We start from the raw sequence: 14,786 nt of genomic DNA on the forward strand, positions 1-14,786 counted from the left end.
CCATTGAAATCAATGCCCTCTTTGTCTAATGCTTAGACATGTTTGGTCCTCCAAATTTCTATGTGTGTCATAAGAATTTTAAACTGGAGACTTTCCTCAGCAAACTTGAAAATCTTTTAGAAAATGAAGACTGTGTATGGATCATAGCGACTGGGCTGACCGCGGGTCTCCTAATCCGAACTAAGTAAGCTTATTTGAGGTTATTAGTTTGGACCAGGTGACCCTCGGTCAGTCCAGGAATTGCAGCACATACCCAGCTGTATGCATTTGCATTCTAATAGGCATTTCTAACGTGGACATCTCATTTAAAGGGTATATTCTGCTATACGTTCTGGCCTGAGTGGACATGGGGCTTGGAGAGACTCTAGTGCTTCATAGATGGTACATTTAACAAGAGCACCATCTAAATCATGGCGAGTATCGTGCACGGGTCCTACTCTATTGAAAAGTTGGATGTTTGCCTCAGCAGTTGTATCACACAGTGTGCCCTAGAGTCTCACTATGTGCAATGTCAGGTCGAGGTCGTGTTCATGTACGGACCACAATGCCCAGACTGACCCTTGGAATCCTGACAAATACTTGCAGTTCTATAGCCATATATGAGGCAGTATGTCGATGTGAAGAGACAGACCCATGGTAAGTCCGAACATTGGGGTCCGTACACTACTGTCTGAGCACGCTCTTACTGTGAGAGTATACCTCAAAATCCGTTTGAATGAGGACTACATTTCAGCATAGTCACTTCCTCTGGAGTACTTCTGCTACATTTCTGCTTCAGGTCGGCCGCCATTGTTGACTGAATAGTTTCTGCATGAGCAATGCCTTGATTATTATATTCGCGTTGAAGCCTGATCCTACTTTACATAACAATTTTGGAAAATATGAGAAACTGTGAAGATTTTTTTTTTCCTGTTAACCTTATGTGACCAGTTTTGCACCACTGGAAAAGTTTCTGAGCTGACATTTTCTCATCTATAGTGTTCCCAGGCAAGATTAAAGCGACCCCGTGTTCTTTAGTGGTTTTCAGGATCCCAGGATGGATGAAGCTGGAAAATGAATGGGGCCCTGATAGAATGCCTATTCTTTTCTTAGGCTTGGTTCACTCATGGTTTTTACATAAAATTGCACCTGGATGCCTATACAGGTCCTGTTCCCATTCACTTCTTTGGTAAAAAAAAAAAAAAACGTACACATGTGGACAAAATTGTTGGTACCCTTCTGTTTAAGTGAGAAAAACCCACAATGGTAAACTAAGATGTAACGTGAGCTGTCTACAAACTTGTAATCAGTCAGTCTACCTATTTAAGCAGAGAAAATTAGCCCCCATGCTGTTTGGTACCATGGCGTGTACCACACTGAACATGGACCAAAGTCATCTAAACAGAGGTAAAGGCTATAAGACTATCTCCAAACAGCTCGATGTTCCTGTTACTACAATTGCACATATTACTCAAAAGTTTAAGGTCTATGGGACTGTAGCAAACCTTCCTTGATGTGGTGACCTGATAATGCGAATAGTAACCAAAGAGCCTAGAACAACTTCCTAAGAGATTAGAGGGGAACTCCAAGGTCAGGGTACAGTCAGTGTCAGATCGCACCATGCGAAAGTCCAAGTGGACTTTATGGAAGATGACCGAGGAGGAAATGCATATTGACAAGCCTCAAAGCTTCAGGGAGAATGTCCTTTAGACAGATGAGACAAAACTGGAGTTTTTTGGCAAGTCACATCAGCTCTATCTTCACAGATGCAAAAATAAAGCATACAAACAAAAAAACATAGTACCAACTGTGAAACATGGAGGAAGCTCGGTTATGTTTTGAGGCTGCTTTGCTACATCTGGCACAGGGTGTCTTGAATCTGTGTGAGGGTACAATGAATCTTAAGACTATCAAGGTATTCTGGAGCGAAATGTGCTGCCCAGGGTCAGAAAGCTTGGTCTGACACGCAGGTCATGGGTCCTCCAACAGGATAATGCCCCAAAACACACAGCTGAAAGACATCTAAGTGGCTTTCTATGAGCCCTGATCTAAATCCTATTGACAATCTGTGGAAGAAGCAGAACCATTTAGTCTGGAGAAGGCACCTTCACACCTAAGACAGCTGGGGCAGTTTGCTTACGAGGAGTTGGCTAAAATATCTGTGGACAGGTTCAGAAGTCTCATTGAGAGTTACAGAAATTGTTTGTTTGCAGTGATTGCCTCAAAAGGTTGTGCAACAAAATATTAAGTTAAGGGTCCCATCGCTATTTTTTTTTTTCCGGTTGAACCACAATTTAGAAGCAATGACCGATTTTCAATAGATGATATTCAGTGAAGTTAAATTGAAAATAACTTTTGTCAGTTCCAAATTATTTCAGTGACCCCCCTCCTGCACTCACATCACCATCCATTCTGGAAAAAAACAGTTCAACACTGGCTTACTCAGGACAAGATGCAGTGCCAGAACAGTGAGGTGTCAGGTTACACTTCCTATCATACTCTATGGAGAGGGGGGAGAGCAGTGATGAGCAGAGGTTGACATAGAAAGATTGTGCTGAGCTTTCTTATACATCTTTTACCTCAATCCAGAACTGGATTCATATCCACGCAGACTAGTACTGTTGAATAATACACTCCATGCATGAAGACAGGGAGTCCCTCATGTTTTTAAGTTGTGTATGGGAGAGATCATAGCAGTTAGTCTCCTCCCACCAGCTCAGAGTGGATTGCCAATTAGAAATAGAGCCTGGAGAGGGGAAAACTTGTGAAAATCCAGGATACAAATCATATAATGGCCAGAAATAGTTATTCCTTGTGTAAACACACAGGACAGCATATTTCTAAAAGTTACTTAAAATTACCTTTTAAGTCTGTGTAATATAGTATAATATATCCATAATAAACTGAAATGATAGATTCCATTAAAATTATTTATTTTTTCTTATTCTTTTTGCTACAATGTCTTAGTTTAGAGTTCAGACTGGTTAGCTGAGAGTATTTTTTAGACTAGATATATTTGTATCCATTTCTAAACTAAGATTGGGACTAGATTTCTGCTTTTCAGCCTCTGAACATAAACTAGACTGTTCTCATTCACTGACAGCAAACTAATACTATTAAAATAGTGAGGAGCTCAAATACGAAGGGCTTACAGGTGGTGTCTATGACCAGCTTCATTGTAGTGTTTCTCATGTAATGTGTGCTATTTTCTTTGTACCTTCCTACCACATCTTCCATGTCTACAGAATCTACTACTTCGCTGGTAGCAAGAAGCAATAGCTCCCGTCTAGCTACAGCCATATTCCCTATCCTGAGCCTGCTGAACCATTCTTGTGACCCAAACACCAGTGTGTCCTTCCAAGGCAGAAGTGTCATGGTTAGAGCCAACAGAGCTATCAGGAAAGGCGAAGAAGTTCTCCACTGCTATGGTATGTTTCACTGGGTCCTAGTACATTTCATTTATTAAACCACTTTAAACAGCATTTCATTATTGTAATTTTACTTTTACCTCTTCCTAGTGTAGGACGGAATAGTATATCCTATGTCAGGAGCACATGCATGCATGTAGGGAGCCGAGGCCTCACCATACCCGGCTCCGGTCGCTGTTGTTCAACCATTTAAATGTTACCGTCAGTCAACAGCAGCATTTAAATTGCCTGATTACGTACGTATGTGGCTCTTTCAAAGACAAGTCCAGCAATATCTCTACATGGCCAGTCTGTTCCTCCATTACTGAGAAATCAGCTGTTGAATTGATATGCAAATGAGGCTGAAGATCTATTTGTAGATCTGAAGCCTCTGTCACTCCAGCTCTATTCCCAGTGCTATTCCCTATTGCATAGTGTTGCCTCCTACTGCTTGATTGATGGCTCCTTTGCCTTTCATTCATTGTTCTCTTAAACTCATAGATGCCTTTGCCTTATATTTGCACCAATTGTGACATCTTCCCTCCATATGACAATTTTGGACAAATGTATCAGAGTATTGGAAAAAGGTGTAATCTTTTGTTTTCTTCAATGTCTTCTAGGACCTCACAAATTACGAATGAAGTTTGAAAAAAGGCAAGCATTGCTAAAGGATCAGTATTTTTTTACTTGCCAGTGTAATGCTTGTACCCTAGAGCAGACATTAACCGATGAAACCTTCAGTGATTTCTGCTGTCCAAAGTGCCATTCCTTATTAAAGGTGATATGTTTATGTGCATCTACAGCTGAACTGTCTGGAAAGTAAGGTGATGATTTACACATGATGTATATGACACCTAGATGTTTCTTTTCTCTTAGGGTAATGATGAGCTGCACTGTGTCAATAATTTCTGTGCACATCGGTTGAGAAGAGATGATATTCTGCCCCGTCTGCAGAACCTTCAGCGCGCTGTTCATAAGGCTCAGGAACAGCTGCAGAACAACCATTTAGGTGACTATATGATAGCACGTTATCTTGAGTACGTATTTGGGATCATGGAGTAATCTAAGAAAGCTTAGTGCTGTGGAGTTATTCAGCGCACTCAAAATGTCTATGACAGCATCAAGCATTCAGAAAGGCAGAGAAGTTTTTGTTATTTGAATAAGTCAGACATATGACACACAAAGTCATTTTACCTAGAATGAGTTTCGTACTCCGGTTCTAAGGCAGAGCCCACTGGAGCGAAATGCTAATTAATTATTTATTAAGCGACATGGGTACATTATCTGGGGTACATTTATCGGGCCTCGGGAGACTGTACACCACTACTAAGCTTTGCTCACTTTTCAGAAAAGTGCAGTGAGCTGCGGAAAAATGGAACAATTTGCAATTTGATGCAGAAACAGAAATGCGCTATGCATGCAACATTTTCTGCCCGTGTCCTAATGTTAGGCAGAAAGTGAGCCTCTGACTTCCTTTGACAACATTACCTAACAGACCCATTCTGACAGCTCCCAGACATCTCCTTGGTTCGCAATGTTTGTTCCTCTGTATGTCCTCCCATGGAGCTAAAGATATAATTTCTTCTTTATATAAGAGAGCATTGGTATAATAGTTCATACATTGATTAGCAGCAGAATAATAAATCTTCTCTAACAGTTTGTGTTATATAATATTTAAGTTCTATGTGCAGATTCTCTTCTGTATTCCTATGAGATGCTGCTTCACATTGCTCCTATAGCCTTATGTCTGTAAGATCTGACAGGGAGAAACCTATCACAAGCAGGAGATATACTTGCCATGATGCGGCTTCAGCATATTTGTGATGAGTCGCCATCCCTTCTTCAAATCCAGAGGCATCGTGAGATATGTAGTTTGCATTACCGAAACTTCATCAGTGGGGAAGAAGGAATTAACATGACAAACAAATCCGCTTTCAAGACCATTTGAAAAGGGATCTGAAAGAACTGAATTATACAGACCCTACTTAAGTTTGGGTGGATAAACCAAGAAGGCTAGATCTAGATGATCTGACCATCTGAAGGCGCACTTCAGAAAAAATTGATACGCGGTGTTATGCCCCTTGTAGGGCTTGAGGGACATAACACAGTGGACCAGTTTTTCCTGGTACGCTGTGTACGCTTTGATAAGATAATACATGGTTTTATTCCACTCTTCAACTAAAATTGACAAGACTTTAGGGCGCTCAGCATTCACATCTTTTGATTATCATAGAAAAATCCCCATACATAAAAGCCACATTAGCTGCATTACCATAAGTTACTTTTTAGTGCCATCCATCTGCACTGGTTCTGCCAAATATCACATGCAGGTAATTTTTTCATCTTCAGATGCAGCGGTAAAGAGGCTGACGTCATGTTTATCCGAGGGCAAGGAGTTTCTCTCTCAGAATCACATGCTATTTGGACAGGTCATGGATCATCTGGCTCAGGCTGAAGCCTCTAGGGGTATGATTTTTTTTTTCTTTTATATGTCTGCGTTATTTTATAGGTAAATGGTTTATGCTTTCTAATTTCAATTGATTTATGCTTTGCTTTGTAGGTGATTGGGCTGCAGCTGCAAAACACCTAAGAAAAAGTATTCAGCTTGTAAGCCAACGTTATGGTTCATCCAGCATAGAAGTTGGCCATGAACTTTTCAAGCTGGCTCAGGTATTATTCAATGGGTAAGTTGGTTTTGCATCACTAGCCTAATTTATGGATTTGATTTTAATACATATCAAGTGTTTTGTCAATCAAGTTCTCTGCACATCGTGTTTTGTAGACGTGAAGTAGATGACGCTATGGGTATTATTCTGAGAGCACGGGACATTCTGTCGGTGCACTACGGACCTGACAATAGCATGGTGCAAGAGCTGCAAGAAATGAGGACGTGTCTACTGGAGATTCCTGGGATGCGTATTGTCTGGGAGAATTAATTTGTTTGACTTGAATGAACTTCCTAAAGGTTCTCATATTCACGTACTTCACAAAAAAGCAGCACTTTTATATGATTGCATCTCTCAGCACTTGTGAACTCCCAGGACACACTTGCAATTAAGGTATCTTTGTGAAGCGACTGCTGAGGGAACATTCTTGACTAATTAGACTTGTTACACATTCTGGGGATGTTGCTATTCCCTTCCGCATTCATTTTTTTTTCTTTAAATGGAATAACTCCACGACTGGGTTAATTTTCTATCAGAGTAATGAAACAAGAGACATGATTCCTGAGCAATAAGTAAATCAGACTTTATTGCATGGGCTTGTTCTAGCATATAGCAGAGGGTAAGAGTTCAGCCGAGACCTCACCAGTATATAACAGAACACCATGTGGGTTGCAAATAGATATTAGGTGTAATAGAATTTATTTTTTTTTAGGTGAAGTAATCACTTTTAATTAAAAACCTAAACATGAACATACGGAGATTTCAGAATACTCTAAAGTAGCCTTTCACAATCATCTCTGAAGAACATGCATGTTGTCTTGGGGAAATTATTACAGAGCATTTTTGGATAAATATGTAGCGCACCTTTAAGACCTATTTAGAAGCAGAGGCAGTATGGCCATTTTTATTGTAAAATACAATCATGGGGAAAAAAAAGTTTTAGTACAGAAATAAAAGATATTAGTGATGATTTATTAAAGCTTTTGTTGCACAGCATCACTACACCCCATCATCCACCCACTTTCCGGTCGGCCACACCTCAGCACTCGGCACGTCTAGAACGCGTCTGAAACATATAACTGTGGCGCAAAGCATGAAAGACAGTTTTTTGGCACAAGTGAAGCCGGATTCTGGCGCGTAAATCGACCCCCCTCGAACCAGAGACATATTTATCTCATTAAAACACAATTACAAACCCGATCTGTTACTTTTTAGTCATCTACGCTATCATGCAAATATTTTGGTGCCCTACGGGTTTATCTCACCTCTTTGAAATTAAGGAAGTTCAGAAATCATGTGGCATTGCCAAAAAATGTAATTGTCATCCTTGTAACACCTTGATGGACCAGGTCCATCAGAGCTGAAGTTGTCACAAAGAATATAAAGGAGTGTTCTCATCTTCAGGAGTGCACTGCTCCCCACCCTCCCGTTGTGCTCATGGAGATTGACAGTTCACATCTGCAGAACGATCGTGCCGCTGGTCCAAAATGAGCGCTGTCTGATACTGCTAGTACAGGATACTTGGCTTCTGCACCATCAGAGAAGCACAGGCACACTGAAAGAGGTCTTTTCACCATTTTTTTTCATGTTGAAATGGACACACAATGTAATTGTGGCTGCACAGATTCACAATTTTGTGCTGGTTCATTTCCTAATATAATGTTTTATCGGGGCTTTATATTTTTGATGCACAGCTAGAAATTCCCTGCATAGACAGAGTTGAAAGAGAGCATGCGGCCTTCCTACAGCCACCACTAGAGGGAGCTTATGTGCTCACTGCATACTGCTTGAACTCCGTGGCCCCGATTCATCAAGGTGTTTTCGCCAGAGTTCTGGAGTAAAATGCCTTAAAATGTGTCAAAATTTTTGCACCACTCAAAGGTCTTTTGCCATTTTCCCGCTGATGTGAGGTTGGAAGTAGCAAATTCATTATAATTTACAAAACAAAATTGCTGTAAATTTTGCCCAGAATTTTACAGTTGCCCCTGGCTAGAGCAACATTTATGACAGATATGCCCGGCAGTTGTTCGATGCACCAAATTCATTAAGAGATACAATAATGAATTTGGCACATTTTACTCCAGCACTCCTAAAACTGACGTACAAAATGCCAGCCTTAATGAATCAATCAGGATCAATGTCTTTTATATCTATGCAGATCATTTCTATCTGTGTATCAGGAAAACAAAGAAAGCCCCAATTACTATATACCAAGAAATTATTCTGCTCAGATCTTTAGATGATTAAGCGCCATGATGCACTATAGATTTTAAACCAGGAACTGTACCTGTATTTGCCATCTTGAAACACAGTGAACCTATATTATTACTGAACCATGGATTATATACTTGGTGGTGAGGGGGAACCTGGAAGAGATACTGTTTTTATTTTGGAATTTAGCTAGTCTTCGGCATAAAAGGGCAATAATAGTCACAGTGGCAATTAACAGAATCCAGACTTCATTGTAAGGCAAATTATTAAGGTTGCAACAGTCAAAAACGATAGGATACATGGTGCTTAACGGGAAACTTCTTTGGGATTCATTACTTTTCCAATGAACAGGAGAGCACCATTGCTTTCAGAGCGGAGAACGAACAGGAATGGGTGGTTCAGGTGGAACTCCAGTGGGAAATGTTGGCGGGTGCTGGGGTCCACTCTTGGGGCACTTTCCACTCCATCTTCATTCAGTTCCAGGACAGCCTTGTGCATAACATGAGTGAGCTTCACTGATTTGCTGGAGATCTTACTGAAGTCAGGACTTGAGAAGAGAGGTTGAAGCTCTGAAATAACAATATTCATTATATAGAACATAGTCATGTGGGAATATTTACATAGGAGACATACAGTACATAGCACTATTATGTTTGACTGATACCAGTGTTTAGTGAGACGACTGTACTACTCAGAGATAAGTGTATCATATAACTCTGTAGTTTTCATGCATTTTGGAATTGATTTTTATGCTAGGAATATATTTGTATTAGAATAGGCAGTCACCTATTTCCTGCTATAGCTCACACACAGGGCATAACAGGGAAAGGTAGGGACATCCTTTATTCAGCGGGGGTGCCAAAATTCGCTATCAGGGTGCCAACCTCCGCTTAAGGCAGGATTATCATAGATTTTATTAGGGCAAGTTAAGTCCATTTTGTATAATGTGGTGTTCATCTTCTTTAAAGGAGATATGCTTCTTTGGTGACTATTCGTCCACTCACTACTCTCCATCACATGGGTATTGGTGCTTTTTAGTGAATTGAATAAAAATGATTGATTTTAGAGGATTTATATGTTTACACACTGCTATGATTCCTTCTAGATTTATTATTTATGTTACTCGTGATACCAGTGTTTACCAATCAGGGGTGCCATTGAAAACTTGCTGGGGTGATGGGAGCGTCACAAGCCTCTCATGACCTCATGCAGCGGTACTAATTTAGCCAATTGCCTCTGTGTATTTTCAATGCAGCACAATTGAATAAAGCAGCACCGCTCCCGGAAGGCATAATAAACTTCCTGCATCAGTGGACCATTCCCTCTTACTACAAACTCGCTCATCTCTCGGCATCACAGACTTGGCCCTATCCTGGATCTCCTCATACCTAACAGACAGGACATTCAGTGTCTCCCACTCACACACCACCTCCTCATCGCCCCCTATCTGTCCGTGTCCCCCAAGATTCAGTTCTAGGACCCCTGCTCTTCTCCATCTACACCTTAGGCCTGGGACAGCTCATAGAGTCTCATGGCTTTCATTATCACCTCTATGCTGACGACACACAGATCTACCTCTCTGGACCCGATATCACCTCCTTACTAACCAAAATCCCACAATGTCTGTCTGTTATTTCATCCTTCTTCTCTGCTAGCTTTCTAAAACTTAACATGGACAAAACAGAATTCATCATCTTTTCGCCATCTCATTCACCCCTCCAACTGACCTATCCATCAATGTCAATGGCTGTCCACTCTCCCCAGTCCCTCAAGCTCGCTGCCTTGGGGTAACCCTGGACACTGAACTCTCCTTCAAACCACATATCCAAGCCCTTTCCACTTCCTGCCGACTCCAACTCAAAAATATCTCCCGGATCCGCACATTCCTCAACCATGAATCTGCAAAAACACTAGTGCACGCCCTCATCATCTCCCGCCTCGACTACTGCAATCTCCTGCTCTGTGGCCTCCCTTCCAACACTCTCGCACCCCTCCAATCCATCCTAAACTCTGCTGCCTGACTAATCCACCTTTGCCCCCGCTATTCCCCGGCCTCTCCTCTCTGTCAATCTCTTCACTGGCTCCCCATTGCTCAGAGTCTCCAGTTCAAAACCCAAACCATGGCATACAAAGCCATTCAAAACCTAGTCTCCCGTTACATACCCGCACGCAATCTTCGATCCTCACAAGATCTCCTTCTCTACTCCCCTCTTATCTCCTCCTCCCACAATCGCATACAAGATTTCTCCCGTGCTCCCCCCCTACTCTGGAACTCTCTACCCCAACACATCAGACTCTCGTCGACTGTGGAAACCTTCAAAAGGAGCCTGAAGACCCACCTCTTCTGACAAGCCTACAATCTGCAGTAACCACCGCTGCACGACCAGCTCTACCCTCACCTACTGTATCCTCACCCATCCCTTGTAGATTGTGAGCCCTCGCGGGCAGGGTCCTCGCTCCTCCTGTACCAGTCGCTGTCACATTGTGTTCAAGATTATTGTAATTGTTCTTGTATGTATACCCCTTTTTCACATGTAAAGTGCCATGGAAAAAATGGCGCTATAATAATAAATAATAATATATGGATACTATGGTAGATCGGCTCACTCAGCTGCACATAAAGGTAGACACGAACACTGTCTCTTTAAATCTTCCACTGGTTTATAAAAGATGCCGCATAAACCAGGGCAGGGTAGCTAAACAAACACAGCTTTTCTGGCCTAACGAGAAAACATAACATATGCCACAGTCCATGTTGCTGCTGGAATCTGCCCGTTCAGGAACCAGCATATAAAGGTTCTGCTTTCCTTAACACAAACATACAACTATGGAGCTCACATCTCCAGACACACCCAACGGAAGGCAGTGTTTTTATCCTCTGGATCCCACTCTGGGGTGGAGATATGTTGAACAGCCTCCCACCCACTCTACAGATGTTCAATCAACCTAGCCCTATGTAGCATCGGCGTCTCTGCCTCCTGCCGTGCAGAGACGCCGTTCCTCTCACCGCCACAGTCGTGGTCTGGAGTCTTCCTGCTCCCCTGCTGCTGTGGTGCGCACTTAGGGCACGTGCATGCTCCTTCTCTCTTAAAAGGGCTGCGCGCGTCATCCTAAAAGGTCCCCGGACTTCTCCTATATAAGGCACCTCCTCCAAAATGGAGGTGCCTGTGCAAGGTTGTTGTTCTGTGTGCTAACACTTGCTTCAGCCCTCAGGTCCCGCTGCCTGTCAGTCCTGCCCGCCAGTCTGTCTAACAGTCCAGCCCGCCAGTCTGTCTATCCAGAGCACCTGCCAAGTAACCTGTCGTGCCCGCCAGCTTGCCTACCCGGAGCACCTGTCTGGCTATCCGCCGTACCTGCCTGCTTATCTACCCGGACCACCCGCCAGCCTGCCTGCCCTGCTCTTCCGCTGTACCGGGCAGCTCCTGTGAACTGACCCGTGAGAGTCGCCTGCTCTCACACAAGGTCGTTCCCAGAGTGGCAGCTGGTTCACCTGCCCAGTCTCTACCTGGTTCTCAGAGTCTACTAAGCCGCCGTGTGACCTGGGTCAGGCCGAGTAGGCACTTAGTCACGCCCCTCTGGTCCCTCCTTGCACCGAAGCACAGAGGTTCCACCACCCTGACCTGTAACAGTTTGCACAGGCCATGGAATCCGGTGGCCCCCAGGCTCCTTCGCTCTCTGACCTGTACCAGGAGGTCTCACGTCAGAGATCCCAACAGGAAACTATCCTGTCCTATCTGCGGACTGTCAACTCCCGCCTGGACACACTGTCCACCCAGTCTGTGTCCGTCTCTAGCCGAGCGGCACCCGCTCCGGCGGCACCTCAACCCAGTGGCGCTGTGGCACCCTGCTTTGGACCCTGGCTCTCTGCGCCTCCACGTTTTGGTGGTGACCCCGTCTTATGTCGGGGCTTCATAAATCAGTGCACGCTGCACTTTGAACTCCTGGCACATCAGTTCCCCTCCGACCGGGCCAAGGTGGCATTCATCATGTCTCACCTCACCGGGGAGGCATTGGCATGGCTAAACCCTCTGTGGGAAAGAGGGGATCCCCTGGTGTCCGATCTTCTGGCTTTCCTCGCTGCCTTCCGGAAGGTCTTCGATGAGCCCAGACGAAAATCTTCTACTGCCTCCTCACTTCTCCGTCTCCACCAAGGGAGTCTCTCTGTGGGCCAGTATGCCATACGTTTCCGAACCCTCGCGTCTGAACTTGCCTGGAACAACAAGGCTCTGGTGTCCACCTTTTGGGAAGGTCTTTCTGGACGGATCAAGGATGAGCTAGCCGGTCGTGACATCCTTTCCACTCTGGACGACCTGGTGTCATAAGCTACCTGGATTGACATCCGTTTTCTGGAACGTGCTAAGGAGACTAACCGGGAGAAAAGATTTCCGCATCCAAAGGCCAGCCTCGCAACCAGCAATTCCCCGGGCATGTTTGCCTGAGCCTATGCAAATTGACCAAACCAAGATGGTCAAGTCTCGCCTGGAGACGCACCAAGCCGAAGGGAGCAGCTTCTACTGTGGCAGTAGAGAGCATCCGATCCGTTCCTGCCCGGTGAGGCCGGGAAACTCCAGTGTCTAGGACCGCTCGTCATAGGCAAGAGTAAATCCTCTCCATCTTTGACTCTGTCTGTTTCTATTTCCAGTGTTGAGACCCGCTTCTTGGAGACTGTCCATCTGGATTCCAGAGCCGCTGGGAATCTCATTAAACAGGTTGTTGTGGAGCAGTATCAGATTCCCACCATACGTCTGGCTGAACCGTTAGCGGTTGCCTCCGTGGATGGGAGGCTTCTTCCAGAGACCATCTTGCTCGTCACAGAGCCTGTAACCCTTCAGGTGAGAATGCTGCACTCGGAGAAGATCTCCTTTCATGTGCTGTCCGGTCTCTCTCACGCCCTCTTGCTTTGTCTACCCTGGTTACAAAGACATGAGCCCGTCCTGAATTGGAGATCTGTTGAAGTGCTCCGTTGGGGTCTGGAATGCCATGAGTCCTGTCTGGTTCCGGTTCGTCCTGCTCGACCACCGTCTACTCCTGCTAATCTACCTGGTCAGCCGGCACCCTACTGGTCCTATGTGGACGTCTTTGACAAAAAGGAAGCGGAGACACTACCACCTCATAGGCCGTATGATTGCCCCATCGACCTGGTACCTGGTGCTTCTCCACTCCACGGGCGAATCTACCCCTTGTCGTTGGCTGAGACCCGGGCCATGTCTGAGTACATAGAAGAGAATCTTGCTAGGGGATTTATCCAGAAATCCACTTCTCCGGCTGGAGCAGGATTCTTCTTCGTCAAGAAGAAAGACGACTCTCTACGTCCCTGTATTGATTACAGGGACCTTAACCAGATTACCATAAAAAATAAGTACCCCCTGCCTCTCATCTCGGAGCTGTTTGACCGCATTAAAGGCGCGAAGATCTTCACCAAGCTCGATCTTCCTGGGGCGTACAATTTGTTCCGGATCCGCCAGGGAGATGAGTGGAAGACGGCATTCAACACCCGGGACGATCACTACGAATACCGCGTGATGCCCTTTTGTCTCTGTAATGCTCCAGCCGTCTTCCAGGAGCTGGTTAACGACATCTTCCGTGATCTCCTGTATTCTTGCGTGGTGGTGTACCTGGATGATATCTTGGTTTTCTCTCCGGATCTGCCCTCACACCGGAGGGATGTTAGTCAGGTCCTGCTAAGGCTCTGGAGGAATCGCCTATATGCTAAATTCGAGAAATGCCTCTTTGAGCAGAACTTCCTACCGTTCCTGGGCTATATTATCTCCGAGACTGGCCTGCGGATGGATCCCGAGAAGGTGTCTGCCGTCTTAAAGTGGCCCCGACTGGAGGGGTTGAAGGCAATTCAGCGATTCCTGGGCTTCGCAAACTATTACTGCCTCGTAATTCCTCATTTCTTCTCCTGGACTGCTCCCATCTCCGCGCTCACCCATAAAGGAGCAATTCCCAGGGAATGGACTTCCGAATCGGAGAAGGCCTTCGTCTCCCTTAAACAAGCCTTCTCTTCCGCTCCTGTGCTACACCGTCCGGATTGCAACAAGCAGTTCTTCCTGGAGGTTGATGCATCCTCCGGAGCTGGAGCGGTGCTCACCCAGAAATCCTCGTCCGGGAGAATGGTAACCTGCGGCTTCTTCTCCAAGCTCTTCTCCTCGTCCGAGCACAACTACACCATAGGAGATCGTGAGCTGCTGGCCATCAAATTAGCGCTGGATGAATGGCGCTACTTGCTGGAGGGGGCTCTGCACCCGGTGGTCATCTACACTAACCACAAAAACCTTGCTTATTTTCAGAATGCCCAAAGACTAAATCCGCGTTAGGCCAGGTGGTCTCTATTCTTTGCCCGATTCTGCTTCTTTCTGCATTACTGCCTGGCGGACAAGAACATTAAAGCTGATGCGCTATCCCTCTCATTCCTGTCTTCCGACCAAGAGGAGGAGCCTCTACATATCATTGACCGCTCCAAAGTGATGACTGTTGCTCCGTTGGACCTGTCTCATCTTCTACCCGGTAAGACCTTTGT

General features: G+C 44.9%; 2 protein-coding genes across 6 annotated transcripts in view; one reads left to right on the forward strand and one right to left on the reverse strand.

The window, feature by feature from the left end:
* SMYD4 (SET and MYND domain containing 4) overlaps positions 1-10,854 on the forward strand; it is a 39,756-nt gene extending 28,902 nt beyond the window's left edge. For all 4 annotated transcript variants that reach the window (XM_073667685.1, XM_073667684.1, XM_073667683.1 and 1 more), the window contains exons 6-11: positions 3,225-3,407; positions 4,007-4,164; positions 4,263-4,395; positions 5,736-5,852; positions 5,947-6,070; positions 6,169-10,854. In XM_073667685.1, the coding sequence (XP_073523786.1) occupies positions 3,225-3,407; positions 4,007-4,164; positions 4,263-4,395; positions 5,736-5,852; positions 5,947-6,070; positions 6,169-6,322 (869 nt within the window). In that variant the 3' untranslated portion in view covers positions 6,323-10,854. The remainder of the gene's footprint in view (positions 1-3,224; positions 3,408-4,006; positions 4,165-4,262; positions 4,396-5,735; positions 5,853-5,946; positions 6,071-6,168) is intronic.
* Positions 6,611-14,786, reverse strand: part of SERPINF1 (serpin family F member 1) — a 128,250-nt gene continuing 120,074 nt past the window's right edge. For both annotated transcript variants that reach the window (XM_073667690.1, XM_073667691.1), the window contains one exon: positions 6,611-8,832. In XM_073667690.1, the coding sequence (XP_073523791.1) occupies positions 8,570-8,832 (263 nt within the window). In that variant the 3' untranslated portion in view covers positions 6,611-8,569. The remainder of the gene's footprint in view (positions 8,833-14,786) is intronic.

This window comes from Phyllobates terribilis, unplaced genomic scaffold (assembly GCF_046119375.1).
Source record: "Phyllobates terribilis strain yellow unplaced genomic scaffold, ASM4611937v1 Scaffold_2__4_contigs__length_985480577, whole genome shotgun sequence".
NCBI lineage: Eukaryota > Metazoa > Chordata > Amphibia > Anura > Dendrobatidae > Phyllobates > Phyllobates terribilis.